Source organism: Alosa pseudoharengus, unplaced genomic scaffold (genome assembly GCF_046254945.1).
Source record: "Alosa pseudoharengus isolate Yale_2024_CS ecotype anadromous, Long Island Sound unplaced genomic scaffold, YU_APseudo_1.1 YU_APseudo_1.1_scf_20, whole genome shotgun sequence".
Taxonomy (NCBI): domain Eukaryota; kingdom Metazoa; phylum Chordata; class Actinopteri; order Clupeiformes; family Clupeidae; genus Alosa; species Alosa pseudoharengus.
The window spans coordinates 8,560,638-8,577,423 of NW_027468664.1; the positions used below are offsets into that span (position 1 = coordinate 8,560,638).

At 48.1% G+C, this 16,786-nt stretch overlaps 1 protein-coding gene across 1 annotated transcript in view; it reads right to left on the reverse strand.

The window, feature by feature from the left end:
• plxna4 (plexin A4) overlaps nt 1-16,786 on the reverse strand; it is a gene marked incomplete at its 5' end in the record, with an annotated part of 231,216 nt that overhangs the window by 4,370 nt on the left and 210,060 nt on the right. The window contains 4 exons of the mRNA XM_076297508.1: nt 2,602-2,814; nt 6,802-6,971; nt 11,486-11,679; nt 15,459-15,558. Coding sequence (XP_076153623.1) covers nt 2,602-2,814; nt 6,802-6,971; nt 11,486-11,679; nt 15,459-15,558 — 677 coding nt within the window. The remainder of the gene's footprint in view (nt 1-2,601; nt 2,815-6,801; nt 6,972-11,485; nt 11,680-15,458; nt 15,559-16,786) is intronic.

Sequence of the window (16,786 nt, forward strand, 5' to 3'; positions counted from 1 at the left end):
TTTGTCTGTCTTCACCAGCCTCAGCGTCCCAAGTGCATGTGAAGAGAGGGAGGCAGAGGGAGGCAGAGGGAGGAGGTGAAAGACGTGAGGAGCGAGGGATGAATGAGCGTGCCTCCACACTTCCCCTCCTGTAGCGCTGATGTGAACGGTGCCTCGCTGACCACAAGTCAGCCTCAGCCTCTCAGGCCAGTGGACACAGCCTCATGAAGGACTTCTCAGCAGCCTTGCTACCAGAACCTTTTTGTGCTTGATTTGCAATTGCATCTGTTAAAAAGGCCTTGTATTCCTTGTTGTGTGTGGTGATAAACTGTAGAAATCTTTACCAGGTGTGTTTGACTTTTTCAATTTGATTTTTATGTTTTGTCACACAGAATATCTTGCACAGAAAATTTCAATCTAAGGAGCAATGTTGCTAAATTAGCCCAAATTTGTACAAAACACCATTATTAATTCCCAAGGTACTTCATGGAACAATGCATTGTGATTCATTTCATGGCGCTAATCAAGTGAAGGTTTCCTCTGCAAGGAGAGAAAAAAAAAATCATCATCGCTCCTGTCTAGACGGGCTAATCATACCTTGATGACAACGCAAACACTCATCTTTCAGCACTCACACTGAAACATAATTATAACCCTGTAAGGGTTTTTTCTCCCCACTTACTCAACTGGAAATGGGAGGCATAGCCCAATATTGTTTTGCTGACATTTAATTCAGAGGAGGATAACTGCCGGGGCGTCCCATAAATAAGTTCTCATGTGCAAATGAGGACAGGGGCTGCGCATGATTGCCAGGGGGGTAATTTACTGGAAGCCTGTCTTCCTGTCAACATCCACTGGGGCTACTGGCACACGTTATAGCACACACACACACACACACACACACACACACACACACACACACACACACATAGGCCAGTTACAGAGGAGGTGTGAGAGGTGTGGAAAAGGGACGGGTTGTTCTTTATGATCTAACTTCAGAGTTGAATGTGTGTGAGGGAAGGGAGTCGGATGGTGGAGGACATGCTGTTGTGTGCACGAAACAAAATGTTTCAAACCTCTTCGTCTGAGACTCTTCAGCAGGGCACTAGACTAGCCAGCACACATTCATAATGGTATTTCTCTCTGAAGGTCACTTCTTGTTTAGTGCAGACAGCAAGACAAACACACACAAAAAAAACTATCTGAGCTATTTTAATGTGGGGGACCAAATGTCTAGCTGAATGCCAGCTGAGAGAATGTAATAACATTTCGGTTTCATGAAAATCCCACTGAGGCTTTTCACCGCTGAGCATTTTCAGCACCAGGATGATCATCGCCGCAGCAGAAGATTGCTAATATTCCCACATTTGGACTGGTTGGGACGTGATTCATTCTTACGTTAGCGCTACTCTCACTCTCATTCTCTCTCTCTTGAACAATGACTAATTGCGCGGGCCTGATAAAACAGCTGATCTTTGAGTCCCAGCAGGACCTCAGCACACCAGAGCTGCACTCCATCATCCAGCTGCCTGCATCACACATGCACACACACACACACACACACACACACACACACATCGAGTCTCATTGGGAGACGTGCTAAAGCTTCGCTCATCCATATTCAAAGCAGGGCCTTTCCCCCTCATCATCTCTCCAAACAACCCATAGATCACGGCGGACAGAAACTATAAAGCCGGCCAGCTCATGTGTAGATCAGGGTGGAGCACGCGTAAAAGATGCCTCGGGGAGGCATACATCAGACAGCCCGAGAATTGTGGCCATGTTTGGGTTTCTCATGCCCCCCTACAAACACACACACACACACACACACACACACACACACACACACACACACACACACACACACACACACACACACACACACGCACGCACGCACGCACGCACGCACGCACGCACGCACGCACGCACGCACGCACGCACACACACACACACACACCCCTAAGACATACCCTTCCCCCCAAATCCATCCTCCTGCCCCAGGCAAGTGTGCAGGGCCAAGAAATAAACACTTCTTCTATGCGCCACATGGGTATGATATTTTATTCAGCACGGCTACCCTATCACAAATAAACACAATAAAAATGCTCATTTTTAACAAATCACCTTGGCCCTTGCAAGAACAACCCCTGCTCTTGCGTATGAGAGAGGCGCTGACGCCCACTGTCCTTTCACCGTGAGGTACTGACTTGACGTTGGGCTTTTTCTCAGTCTGTATTTATGCTTTTGAAATGTACTCAGTGGGGTCATAAATCAAAACACCACCCCACTGCTTCACTGCCTGTGAAATCCACCATTAACCTCACAGCAACGAGCACGAGGCAGCACCAGCTAACTGAGCTGATTTCCCCCTTCACATCTCCACCATCAGGAGCTGTGAACACATCATGCACAGATACCTATAGGGCATATAGGGAGATGTAGATATAGATGTACACACACACACACATGTGCACCTACGCGCACACACACACACACACACACAACACACACACACACACAACACACACACACACAACACACACACACATGTTCATCACGTACAATATGCTTGCACAGACAAGACAGACACCCCAATAAACAAACACCCGGTCCAGTGCTCACCTCTCCACCCAGCTCTTGTAGCTGGGGATGTCCTTGGCGTAGAGCAGCTTGTTGGAGGGAGAGTCTTTGCCCAGGCGGTGCTCCGAGGTGGAGCAGGAGTCCATGAAGGTCTGGGCCACCACTGACAGGCAGGCGTCTGTGATGCTGCTCTTGTGGATGTCGAAGACAAACTGGGGGTTCTTAATGACGTTCACCCAGAAACGCAGAGGTAGGCTGCAAACACACACAAAACATAGAACATAAAACACCACTCAGGATCAGCATCAACACTGTGGCACGGCCTCAGTGAAAGGCAAGCAATGTCAGGCAAGCAATGTCAGGCAAGCAATATGCTTCCAATATGCTCCCAATAAAAGTAAAGCCAAATGTTTCTGTTGTCATTAACAAATGACCCATGGCAATGCTGGCACAGCGTCAGTTATAAATCATTAATTCATTTTGTGGTAACATAAAAAAAACAAACAAAGAATGAAAGTTTGCTTGTGTGACCTAGTGTGAACAGACTGAGCGGCAGAGATGATTACCTCCATCAAAAACAGCTCTGTGCCTTTTGTGATAACGGCCATGAAATAGAGGCACGCATAGCAATGGAGGTGAGTGGCTGCTGGCGCTGTGGCCTGGTGGAAGTCATTTTTCTTGTGTGTGTGTGTGTGTGTGTGTGTGTGTGTGTGTGTTTCAATAAGAGAGCCTAATCTGTGAGTGAAGGAAACAGGGAGGCCTTTCTGGCGTCTGTGTCTCCGTCTGGTTTGTGGCACAGACTGCCAGTCGTACAGTACACCACTTCCAGTCATTCGTTTACATCTGGCAGTTAGTGCACACATGGCACACAAGGCAGCACAGAAACACACACACAGACACACACACACATACATACACACACACACACTGATATGGGAGCTACACACCTGCCGAAGCCTGTTTAGCGATATACAGTTGTGTGTCAAAAACTAAGACCAGAACAGTACATTCTGAGTTCATGTGAGTTTCCTTCTGCCTTGTGTTTAGTACATACCACTGTGGTCTCTGAGTTCACCAGGATAATAAATATTTTAATACTAAATCCCTATGTTGCAGTGGAGCTCTACGTTATGGATGTGTGTTGGGCTATCTATGTCACAGGAAAGTGCAGGGCAGGTATACACCTGCATTTGAATAGCACTCTGTCCTTCATGACAGGGCAAGGAAAGAGGATTTGAGGTAAGAGGAGAGAGAGAGAGAGAGAGAGAGAGAGAGAGAGATGAGATGGAGAAAAGAAACAGAGAGAGAGAGGGAGAGAGAGAAAGAATGAGAGAAAGTAAACCTGGCATTGTGAATCCAAATTAATCTGGGTGAATCTCTGGGGATTATGAGATGAGATCAAAGGGATATTAACACGGCAACAGAGGAGCCTTGATTGTTGGCAATCTGGTACAGCTGGCCAGGGCCGTCTGCACTACCTCTAGGGGGAGGTGAGGGTCAAAGAATGCCCAATGACTCACAATTACGCACAATATAGTTTATGATAATGCAGGACTCTGTAGGAGGGCACGGAACATGGGAGATATTAGGACAGGTGCCAAAATGTGTGTCATACTAATCAGGAGGTAAGAGCAGGATGGTGTCACATTCAAATATGCCCCCCCCACCCCCCGCTGAGCTCTGTATGACGCACATCATAAGCAGTGCTTGGACTACACTTAATGCCCTCCATCACTGATCTGAGGCAGACGTTTGACTTTGATTTATGTCGAGCAATATTAAGGTCAGGGGTCAGACAGCTGATCCTGAATCGGCCAGCGCTGATTGGCCTGGGGGCTGTAATAGCTGTAACACCGGTGCCAGTGACTGGGACAGTGCGGACGCCACTCCGACCTGAAAGAGAGGCAACAGACTCAGATGTCTGTGGCACCAGAACTAATCCGTATCTCAGCTGTGTGTGCTGATCCAAATACACAGACAGTGTAGAAACCAAGCAGGTCGGTGATCCGACTATCCGATATCTTCCCCTCTGAGACCTGCCTTACTGAAGGCAAGATAAGGGCATTCAAACCCTCTCTGTACTAAAACGAGGAGTAATTTGGGCCAAAGGAGATGCCAAGCAGGGATCTGAGATGGCTGTGAAACAGAGCTACTCCAGAAGATAAAAGAAATTCAAAACCAAAAGATTCCGACCACTTTTACTGTCAACTAGCGATACCTCCACGATGCAGCAAATCGGCATGAGGGCTAATCTGGAGGGGGAGGCAGAGGCGGCCCAGAGGGCCATCAGTCCAATGTCTCACTCCGCCAAGCCACTTTTATCCTTCCAGTCACTCGGCCTAATTAATGACCCACGCAAGGGGCTTCCTGCTCGAATACACGCAGCTAGAACTTCTCATCTCAAACCTACTGGAACATTCTCTCCCTGGCTCACTGTGGTGGCAACAGAGTGAGAGAGAGGGAGTGAGAGAGAGAGGATCTTATTATTAGGCTCTCAAATCTCAATGGGCGAGGGCATCAGTCCTGCAGCTGACAGTCACATGTGTAAAAAGCGGGATCATGAGCATGGCATTGTGGGAGGGATGCGTGAGTGGTTTGGGGGGAGCTGGTGTGGGTGGTGGGGTTGCTCAGTGGGCATGTGTGTCATGATAAATGGCTCTTTAACGCATCCCCTCTCTCGCGTTCGAGCCCATCCATTAGCGTCTGATGTGAGCTCGACCCCATGGCGCTCGCCGAAAACACTTAGCGTGCTTACAGATGGCATAATAAGACAGCTCAGGAGCAGCGAGGGTGAGAAATTAAGATCATAAAGCACAGCAAATCGCCTCTCGGAATACCCCCCCCCCCCTCCTTCCCCTCTCCCCCTCTTCTCTTCTCTTCTCCTCTCCCTTCCTTCTCCTGCGCTCTTTGCACTTGTTTCCTCTCCTCCAGCCGCTCCCAGCATCAATTTCAGCCTACAGCCCCCATGGTCCTGTGGGGCAGCCATGAGTGATGCATGATGGGAGCTTGGCAGAGGGCAGAGGGGGCTAATGAAGGATTAGCATTCGTTTACCACCTTGCCGAGTCCCCCCTCACTCTCTCTCTTTCCACCTCTCCGTCTCTCAGTCTCTCTCTCTATCTTTCACTCACTTGTTAATCCACTGGCCATATGTTTAATCCTCATACCTCTAGCAGATGACGCCGCAGAGGGTGAAATTCATTCTGGGAGCGGCTGTGGCAAGCGTCTCACCATGGCAACGGCCATGGCGACAGCATCTCCCGGTGATGGTGCCTAATCTGTGGAGAGAGGCTTGCCTCCGGGATCAGTTGTCCTTGATTGGGTTTAATCAAGGTTATGGAGAGGAAACACTTAGCGCTAGCTCAGGATGAGGCTAATGCAGTGTCCAGTCAGGGACAGGTGCTCCGACTCAAACTTCCCTAGCAGCCTCCACTCACCCCATCTGTCTCTCTCTCTGTACTATTCTTGAAGTAGGAAGAAAAAGTGACTGTGGCAGCCATTTTCTGGGCAAGGGAGTTGATCAAAGTGTTTGTACTTCGAATGATTCAGGCAGTGCACTTAAGAGACTGTTACTATGGAGCTTGCTTTGTGATGGCAAGAACATCACGCTCCTCAAGTCAGGACTGAGGGAGAGAGAAATAAAGAAAAAAAGAAATAAAGAAATAGAGAGGAGAGAGGAGAGAGAGAGAGAGAGAGAGAGAGAGGGAGAGAGAGAGAGAGAGAGCTTCATAAGGGCGAATCTCTTCATCAGCAGGCCAAGTCGGAGGAGAGGGCTTATCTCTCCAAGAGACTATCACTCACGCTCCAATGCTCACATTCAGTTCAGACAATTAAAAACCTCCATCACCATGCACAAACACACACACACACAGACATACACACACACACACCATGCATCCACACACCACACACACTTATATGCATATGCACACACAATGACAGTTGCAAACAAAGATGTGCATACACACACACTCACACACACTTCCTACACACACACACACACACACACACACACACACACACACACACACACACACACACACACACTTCCTACACACACACTCACACACATACACACACACACACACACACACACACACACACACACACACACACACACACACACACACACACACACACACACACACACACACACACACACACACACACTTCCTACACCCAAAAACAATAACGCTTCTGTCATCTCTGTGGATGAAGGGTGCTTCCCTCTATCTCTTTCTCACCAGTTGCTTTTCCATGTGTGTCTGACGTGAGGGTCGTGGATGCTGTGCTTGTCCGCCTGCTCGTCCAGGAAGTCGAACATGTACTTGATGGCCAGGGGCAGGGCGCTGCCTCTGTGTGCTGTGCTGAAGATGGTCTCAAACAGGTCGTCCACAAACTTCTGCAAGGTGCCCTGCAATGGACAACGGAGAGACACACCACACGTCTTACAATGAATCTTCAAAAAAAGAGTGTGACTTTGACATGGCAAGCATTGGTACACAGTGTAACTGTGTGTGTGTGTGTGTGTGTATGTGTGTGTGTGTGTGTGTGTGTGTGTGTGTGTGTATGTGTGTGATGTGTGTGTGTGTGTGTGTTTGTGTGACTGTGTGTGATGTGTGTGTGTGTGTGTGTGTGTGTGTGTGTGTGTGTGTGTGACTGTGTGTGATGTGTGTGTGTGTGTGTGTGTAAGCGCAGGGCGGGCAGGGGGCCCTTGAAATCTCCCCACTGCGCTCCGTTTGATGGGGGGGGGGGGAATTGTTTTTTCATAGTTCACTTTTAATAATATCTGGAAACAGGGGCGGAATCTGCTAAGCCTCTTTGTGCGCGCGGATTATCTTCCCCACCGCACCGCTGACCCTAATTTGATTTAATGTCGTCGACTTCTACAGAGGGAGGGAGAGACAGGAAGAACCTAATCCACTTGTAAGGAATGAGCTGATGCCCGGAGAGTGGCTGGCTCGGGGGGGGGGGGGGGGGGGGATGGGCCTGGGCCAGCTCTGGCCTGGTCCGGGATGGATGTGGGCCTGTGCTAGATACTGTCTGGGTGGTGGTTGGCAGTGAAGGGAGGGGAGAAAGAGAGAGAGAAAGAGAGAGAGAGAAAGAGAGAGAGAGAGAGAGAGAGCGAGAGAGAGAGCTGGGGGGCCTGCCTTTGCCGTCGCTAACGGCAACGGTGAGTGATGTGCCAGCTACACTAGATGAGATGCTTGCGAGAAGGAGCAAACAAATAAAATCCCATTTTCGCTTGAACGGTGACCAAGGCGAAGATGAGGGGTTGGGGGAGAGAGAGCAAGGGAGGGAGCGAGGGAGGGAGGGAAAGAATCCTGTTAACTGACAATCACAGCAATAATTCAACTGTGTCCCACATTCCTGACAGTGTATCTTTTGCCTATGAAGATGGAAATATACATTTCAGCGTGCATGGGATATCGGTGTCACTGTGGTAACACCTAGAGAGAGAGAGAGAGAGAGAGAGAAAGAGAGAGAGTGTGTGTGTGTGTGTGTGTGGAGTTGTGAGCAGCGACGTGAGGGCCCTGACAGGTGTCATCTCACATCTGCGTGAAGACTGACATCATCATTGCTCGCCCCCGCCAACCTGCAATCAGAACTGCTATTTCCTGCCATTTAAACAGACATGGCCATTATGGTGGCATGGGTGCAATGAGGTGTGACTATAAGGGAGGGGGGACATACTATTTACTACAGACTGAGCAAATGACAGAGAGAAAGAGTGAGAGAGAGAAAGATAGACAGAGAGAGACAGAGTGAAAGTAAAGCAATTCGGAAATTAATGAACAAGGTATGTGTTTCCATGAGTGTGTGAGAGAAAGAGAAAAAGTGTGTGTGTGTGGAGGGGGGGGGCAAAGGTGAAGATGGGATGGGTTGTGTGTGTGTGGGGGGGTAACATCCCTGTCGTCCACAGCGCCCATTTGAGAGTGACACTGATGGACCTAATATGGGAGACGTCAGCGCTCAGCAAACCTCTGGTATTTATAGTTGGGGTGAAAGCTAAACAGTCAATTACGGTGTTGCCGCGGCAATCATTTTTCACCAGGAGAGATGGGGCCCCATGATAAACCGGTTTGGCCACAAAAACAATCCATCTGAAAATATGACACCCCGTCTGCATGCTGAGCCGGGTAATCACAGTGAAATTGAGCCTGTGTGCTTATGTGTATGTGTGTGCGCGCACACGTGTGTGTGTGTGTGTGTGTGTGTGTGTGTGTGTGTGTGTGTGTGTGTTTGTGTATGTGTGTGTGTGTGTGTGTGTTGTATGATTGTGTCTGGCTGTCTGGCTCTTTGAAGGTGGCATTTTTAGCGCACGGATCAGCATTTTTTGCATAAAGCCTGTGTGGGCTATGAATCAGCCATGGAGCTGTCTGTCTGCCAGCACACTGCTTTGTGTGCTCTGTCAAGAGGTGCCTCATGAATGCACACTACTGGCACATACTCTTCTCCACATACTCCATCTTATGAATGCACACTATTGGCACATACTCTTCTCCACATACTCCATCTTATGAATGCACACTACTGGCACATACTCTTCTCCACATACTCCATCTTATGAATGCACACTATTGGCACATACTCTTCTCCACATACTTTATCTTATGAATGCACACTACTGGCACATACTCTTCTCCACATACTCCATCTTATGAATGCACACTATTGGCACATACTCTTCTCCACATACTCCATCTTATGAATGCACACTACTGGCACATACTCTTCTCCACATACTCCATCTTATGAATGCACACTATTGGCACATACTCTTCTCCACATACTCCATCTTATGAATGCACACTACTGGCACATACTCTTCTCCACATACTCCATCTTATGAATGCACACTATTGGCACATACTCTTCTCCACATACTTCATCTTATGAATGCACACTACTGGCACATACTCTTCTCCACATACTCCATCTCAACATGCGGACACATACCTGAATGCGCCTTAAAGGCCCAGTCACATTTGCAATGCTAACTATTACAACAATGACAAAAACAGCCGTTTTAAGTATCACTCTGTATAATATGAATGATAACGTCCACACCGCATTACTATAATGAAAACGTGAACAGCCTTAACAACACAGCAACCTGAATAATGAGCATCAAATGTACACTATACTAAGTACACTATGTCTTATTGTGTGTGTTTTTCATGTGTGTATTTAAAGACACACACCTATGGCCATTGGCCTGTGCGTGTGTCTGAATGTGTGGCACTGCAGCAGACTCCTTTGCATGGGCGGCCAGCGCACATTAATCATGTGACATTTTTAGCTGGCCTCCGTGGCGGCTCTCCCCTGCCCACCGCCCCTCAGCACAATGACAGACGACAGAGAAGCCTCTCTCTATGGGGCTCATCGGCAGCTCTCTGCAACACCTCTCTTTCTTATTCTGTCTTTCTCCCTTCTTCCTCTCTCTCTCTCTCACTGTCTCTCCTCTCATTCTCTCGTTCCCACTCTTTTACTACCGTCCTTTAAAATGGAACAGGGCTCAATGGCCTCCATCTGAAGAGCAATGAAGAGCAATAACTGGCTCTAGCTACTAAACCCAACACTCCTAAAAGAAGAGCGAGCCACCATATCTAAAGACCCTTTCAAGAGAGTTCCATTATCAGCATCATAGTTGGCCCCACAAGACTTCCGTTTTAACATTCCATATGTTATCTTAATGCAGAGGAAGTAGATTGGGAACCAAATAGAATGTTCAAGCATTGTTTTTGTTTTTATTGTTGAAAGGGTCTATATCAAAGTTAAAGTCAAAATTAAAACGGACTGATATTTAGCAGACACTTTTATCCAAAGATACAGCGGATTCAGGAATTGAACCTGGGTCCACCAATTGTCAGTCAATGACGTTACCAGTGCCTCACCACACCCAATATCAAGACAAAGGGGTGATATTCCCACCCAGCCTAAAAAGGCTACACATCACATCTGTCTTTGAGCCGAAGCGGAGCTTTACAGATGTGCAGGTTTGCATGAGTAGAAAGGAAGGAGGTATAGGGGGAATGACAGGCAGGCTGGCTCGTTAGGAGAAGATTGGTCATTTCCATTTAGCAAGAGGGATCAACGTCACGATTTCCCTCGAAAATCAAATTAACTGATTTTTTCTGAGGGGAGGGGGGCATGGTGCTTAGGGAGAGAGAAAGAGAGAGAGAGAGAGAGAGAACGAGAGAAAAAGAGAGAGAGAGAGAGCTCAGAGCCAATCATTTAAACGTCTGTTGCTATTTTCGTCTGAACACATCTCTCTCTCTCTCTCTCTCTCTCTCTCTCACACACAGACACACTCCGTCTCCCTCCCCCAGGGACACCTTGGCAACTCGGGTTTTCGCCCGGCACCAGATTGCTATCATTAGCTGTGTGATGTCAACGCTAGATGGGAGCGGATGACTGTGGCTTGCTTAACACATCCCTGGCACAGATGAGCTGGCCTCTGCTTCTCAGTCTGGGAGAGACAAAGAGAGAGAGGGAGAGAGTGATAATACATGCGGATATCCAATTACTCCATGAGCTGCTGTTGTGGACCCAAAGCACGACACATCTCAGGCATCTCAATGGTCCAGATTAGATTCTGCAGGAAGACCAGTTCAGCTAACAGAAAGCTTTACAGTCATCAGACTGGTTCAATCAGAAGGAGACATGGAACATCCAGATCACATTTAGATTATGCCAATAGCTACATTTCCTAATGCAACTATGGCTAAATAGGAAAACTGGCCAAATTGGACTTTGAACAAATTAGGACCAGTTCTTTTCCTCAATCTCCATAAGATACCACAGAGATCGTCTTAATAGTCTGTGTGCTATTGTCAAACTAAGCCTTCTAAAGATTTCCAGTTACAGCAACATGGAGGTATCCGGTATCACCACTACTCTGCAGGCACTAGAGGGAGAGCTTACCTTGGTGGCCAGTAGCCGGGTCAAGTAGATCTCGGACACCATCTTGCTGCCACGGTCGCCCTCCTTTTGGTCGCCGTGCTCGTGGTTCTTGACCAGGTGCCACACCTTGACGCCGCTCTCCAGGTCGGGCGTGATCATGGGTGTGCGGGAGCGCAGGCTGTCGGGGCTGCCTGTAGTGTACTTGATCATGTTCTCTGAACAGAGGAATACAAGAGAGGGAGGAAGAGACAGAGAGAGAGAGAGAAAGAGAGAGAGAGACAGAGAGAGAGGGAGAGAGAGAGAGAGAGAGAGACGGAGAAATGAGAGAGGCTCCAAGTGGCTGAACAGTGGAGCAGCCAGGGATGGATTACTGCACAGGCCTACCGGGCCCAGGCCCAGGGGCCCAAGAGGTAAGGGGGCCCTGAAGACCAAGCATTTGCATGGAATCATTGCCTCAATATCAACAAATCAGGATGTAGACTATGAATCTGATTGAATTTAGTATTGGCCACCCCCAAAATGCACCAGAATACAGGAAATCACATCAAACAAATTAACATTTTTCCGGGGGAGGACCCCCAAACCCCCCCTCAAACATATGCGACAATTAGTGGGAGGCTCTCAATACATCTAGGCCCAGGGGCCCGAAAGTTCATAATCCGTCCATGGGAGCAGCCCAAACAGCCACACTCCTCAGCTGGAGGGGCTGCCCCTAGTGTTCTTGACCATGTTCTTCACACGGTGGAAGATGGAACCGAAAGGAGGAGGAACCAAAAGCGGAGACATGAGAGAGCAAGAACAGCTTGAAGGACTGAACCCCTCACAGCCACCTAATCTTTACTCACTCAATACTTCACTGTACTTGTGTCATTGTTCTCTCATTGAGTGAGTGTCACTTGCTTGCCGATATTGTCTATGATGCGGTCTGTTATCTGTTTGTAGACCCTTAAGACTTCATTTGACACTGTGAAGAGGTTAGTCACACTAGAGTTGAATGAGATCTCTCTTGACCCTGTTGAGTCATTTTCCTAATGCGTGATGGATTTCTTGCATGTAGCCGTAGCATAGTGTTGGTTAGAAATACTCAGGCCTTTTGGAAAGTTTGTAAATAGAGTGTGTGGGGGGTGGGAGTGGAGAGTGGTGTGTGTGGGGGGGGAAGGGGTGCTAGTATCTGAGATTAGATATAAAAGTTTTAGGGGGAGAGCGCACGCACACACACACACACACACACACACACACACACACACACACACACACACACACACTACGAGGTTTTAATTTTTTATGCTGCCCCATCCAGGGTTGTAGCACAACCTCTTCACCCGGTCTGTTTGCTGGCGTGAGATCGAACAGGTGTCTGAGAGCATGAAATATTCATGGTGCTTGAGAGCAATGACATTTAAACACACACACACACACACACACACACACACACACACACACGAACACACACACGCACACGCACACACACACACACACACACACACACACACACACACACACACACCTACACACATACACACAAACCTACACATACACCAAAACATCACGGTTCACAAATGAATGTTTACACTTTGTGTGAAAAGAATTGATCAGCCTTGTATAAATTGGTAAACTTGTTGAAAAAAAAAAAAAAAAAAGTTTTGTGGTTTCACCACAGCAGCCTCAACAGGGAGACAAATCTCCACATGACTGACTCACACAGCTCTTCTGGAGAAACAGATGAAAAGACAGAGAGATTGTGATTTGGAAACAGATGGAAAGAAAAAAAAGAGGGAAAAAATGACTCCGTGTCTGACAGATAGCAGGACTCTGAGGCCGAGAGCTCGGAAAAAGAGAATGAGGAACACTTTCAAAAAAACAAGTATGTGAAAACAATTGTGAAGGATGTGCAGAAGCATAACAGAAAAAGGCAAGTGAGGGTGATAGATGCAGAATGAATGATAGAGAAGTACTGTGGAAGGCCCAAAGATGCTAAATAAATTTGCTGTACTTCTCCGCAAAAATGGAGAAATTGTCCCTACATATGGTTTGGGGTTATGACAAACACAAAAACAAACAAATATTCTGATAGATACAGACAAACAAAAAGTCATAAATGCTCTCTACATTTGATTTGTAACGCAGTTGGATTCACTATATTCTGGTCTTTTTTTTATCCTCCAAATAATAGACTCTGACTCAGGTTACTTATTTCTTTCTTTCGATCAATTTTCATTCCATTCTCTGAGCTCCGCGGTTGTACATTGTGTCCCACGAGTTCAAAGTTCCCTTGCACAGTCAGTCTGAAGAGGCTTCCTGCTCTTTGAAGCTTCACAAGAAAGACGGGAGAAGCAAAAGGAGATGTGTGAAATAATTTTCCCCTCTTTCTCTCGGCGTCTGTGTCTCTTTGTATTTCATTTTCATCCCCTTGTGTCCTGTCTTGCACTTATGAGCACTCTGTCTGTAGTCGGCCTAATTGGGTGCGATGGTGGGGGTTTATGGAGATGTAGCATGCGGCTAATGTGGCATTTGATGTGTGTGGAGTGCCAGGGGCCGAAGCCCCAGACTTTGATCTTGGACTTGATCAGAAGTGTGTGTGTGTGTGTGTGTGTGTGTGTGTGTGTGTGTATGTTGTGAGTGTATTGTGTGTGTGTGTGTGTGTGTGTGTGTGTGTGTGTGTGTGTGTTATGAGTGTATTGTGTGTGTGTGTGTGTGTGTGTGTGTGTGTGTGTGTGTGTGTGTGTGTGTGTGTGTTATGAGCTACGTAATGAAGTACACTTGTCTGCAGCACTGCCAAAGTCCCCAAAACTTTCCAGACCAGAGAAAGTCAAGGTCTCGAAAGTCAAGAAAACAAAACAAACCAAAGCGAAGTAAACAAGACACCAGAAGAGCAACACTTTCCTCACTACCTCCTGTGGTGACCTGCAGGCTCCCCCTATGTCCTCAAAAGTACCACCTAGAACACCTCCTTCTCCCCTACCTCACACTTTTCCTTTTGCGTGGAACCCTCCTTTCGGTTCTAGCCTCCTTTTCAGCCCCCTTGCAGTCTGTTGCAGATGCACAAAAGAGTGGGGGTATCGCCTCGGCAAGTCTTTCTTTCTCTCTCTTTCTTTTCTTTTCTCCAGTGTTTGGTACACGCTGCGCTCGTCAGTGGCCCAATGGGAGTGGAGGGGTGAAATATGGCTATGGTGATGTGGGGACGCAGTGTGAGCGGAAGGCGCTCTCCTGGGTTATTGTTACCTGGGAGGGAGTGGGGAGGTGGGGAGAGAGGGAGCTGCTTTTTTTGCCCCGTTTTTAATTAAAATCCTGGCACTGCTGCATGTGCATCGACAACAGGGAACAAGAAGAGGGCCGCCTGTGTGTGGGTGTGTGTGTGTGTGGGTGTGTGTGTGCTTGGAAGTTGGTGAAATCTGTGGGTGTTTCCGTACTGTTTCTGCAGGTGTTTGAGTGTGTAGTGTGTGTGTGTACTAGGGAGTGAGAGTGTATATTGTGTTTGTGTGTCTGTGTGTGTGTGTGTGTGTGTGTGTGTGTGTGTGTGTGTGTGTGTGTGTGTGTGTGTGTGTGTGTGTGTGAGTGAGTGAGTGAGAGAGAGAGAGAGAGAGAGAGAGAGAGAGAGGAGAGAGAGAGAGAGAGTTTATGTGTGTGAGTGTATTTGTGTGTGTGAATGTGTGTATGTGTGTGTGTGTTGCGAGCATGTGCGCAGGTTTTGCTTTAGTGTGATGTAACTGCGGGGTTCACTGCAGTGACAAGGGCGCAGTTGTCCCTGCGTGTGCCTCTGGCAAAGGCTGCTGGGAAAGGGCCGGCTGCCATGATTATTTCAGCACTTGGAGGGAAGCTACAAAGCGGAAAGAAATCTGGCTGCAACTCCCCGAGTTCTGTATCATTATTCTTCCCACTGTTGCTGTGAAAATCATTTGTGGAATACATATACACACACACACACACACATATGTACACTCACTCACTATACACATGCTCACAGATGCACACACACAAACTCACAAACACCTACCATATTTGCTGGCAGAGGTTCTGGAGACGGTAGAGTTGTTCACTGAATTGTATGCAGTGACCTGCTTGGGCACCAGGGCTACCACTGCGTTATCAGGGACCTGCAGACACACACACACACACACACACACACACACACACACACACACACACACACACACACACACACACACACACACACACACACACACACAGAGAGAGAGAGAGAGAGAGAGAGAGAGAGAGAGAGAAACACATTAATGTCACACTTACACAATGCATCATTCTAGAGAGGCATACGCATAAAGTGTGATGAGAATATGACATTTTCACACCTCATCCATAACTAAGTCTAATCGATGTACATGAAAATATTATAACACATAAAATTCACATTCCATATAAAATTCATTAAATGTAAATAATTGATATGCTATAGGGTATGCTATAGAGACTATAGAGGCTGTAGAAGGCTGTGCACGCGTGTGTGTCTATACCACAGGTGAATATATGCATGTTAGTTACTGCCAACCCCCCCAACTCAAATCCACCCCCCCCCCCCCTGTCTAATGCAGTTTCAATTAACACATCAGGGAGGGTGGGATCTCCCCGATCGCCACAGCCCCGTCCCAGGCGCCCTCGCTGCCCTGCCAGTGGCCATGACGGGGTTAATTGAGGCGCTACCCCAGACGGCCGGGCCCCTGGGCTGGGAATAGGGGCGGCACAGGCGCTGGCCTGGCCCTGATTTTCATACATTAGCAGCTTAGTCAAGCACACTGCTCCTGCACGCACAACGCAGGCCAGCCCTCACTGCCCCCACCTGACCCCCCCCCCCACACACACACACTAACCACCCCGCTCCACACCACACCACCCCGCTCCACACCACACCACCCCGCTCCACACCACACCACACCACACCACCCCGTCCAGCCAACCCACCAGCAGCCTCCCCCAGCCTCCAGTGGGCTCTGGGCCCTATGCAGGGTGTGCCAGATCCCAAGATTCAGCCACACACACATTCTCTCTCTCTCTCTCTCTCTCTCTCCCTCACATACACACACATATATACTGTAAACACACACTGTACACACTGTACACACACACACACACACACACACACACACACACACCGGGGGCTCAGCTGGTTTTGCAGTAGGCAGGTGGGGAAGGAGTGATGGAATTTGCCATTAAGGAGGAGGAAAGGAATATGGGGGCGAGTGGAGGTGGAGGAGGGTAATAGAATGTGGGGGAGGGGAGGGAGGGCAATTAAGGTATGGAAGAGATTGGGGTGCCAAAGGCAGGAGAGGGGGTGGGGGATAAGAAAGAAAAAAATATACTGTTTTTTTT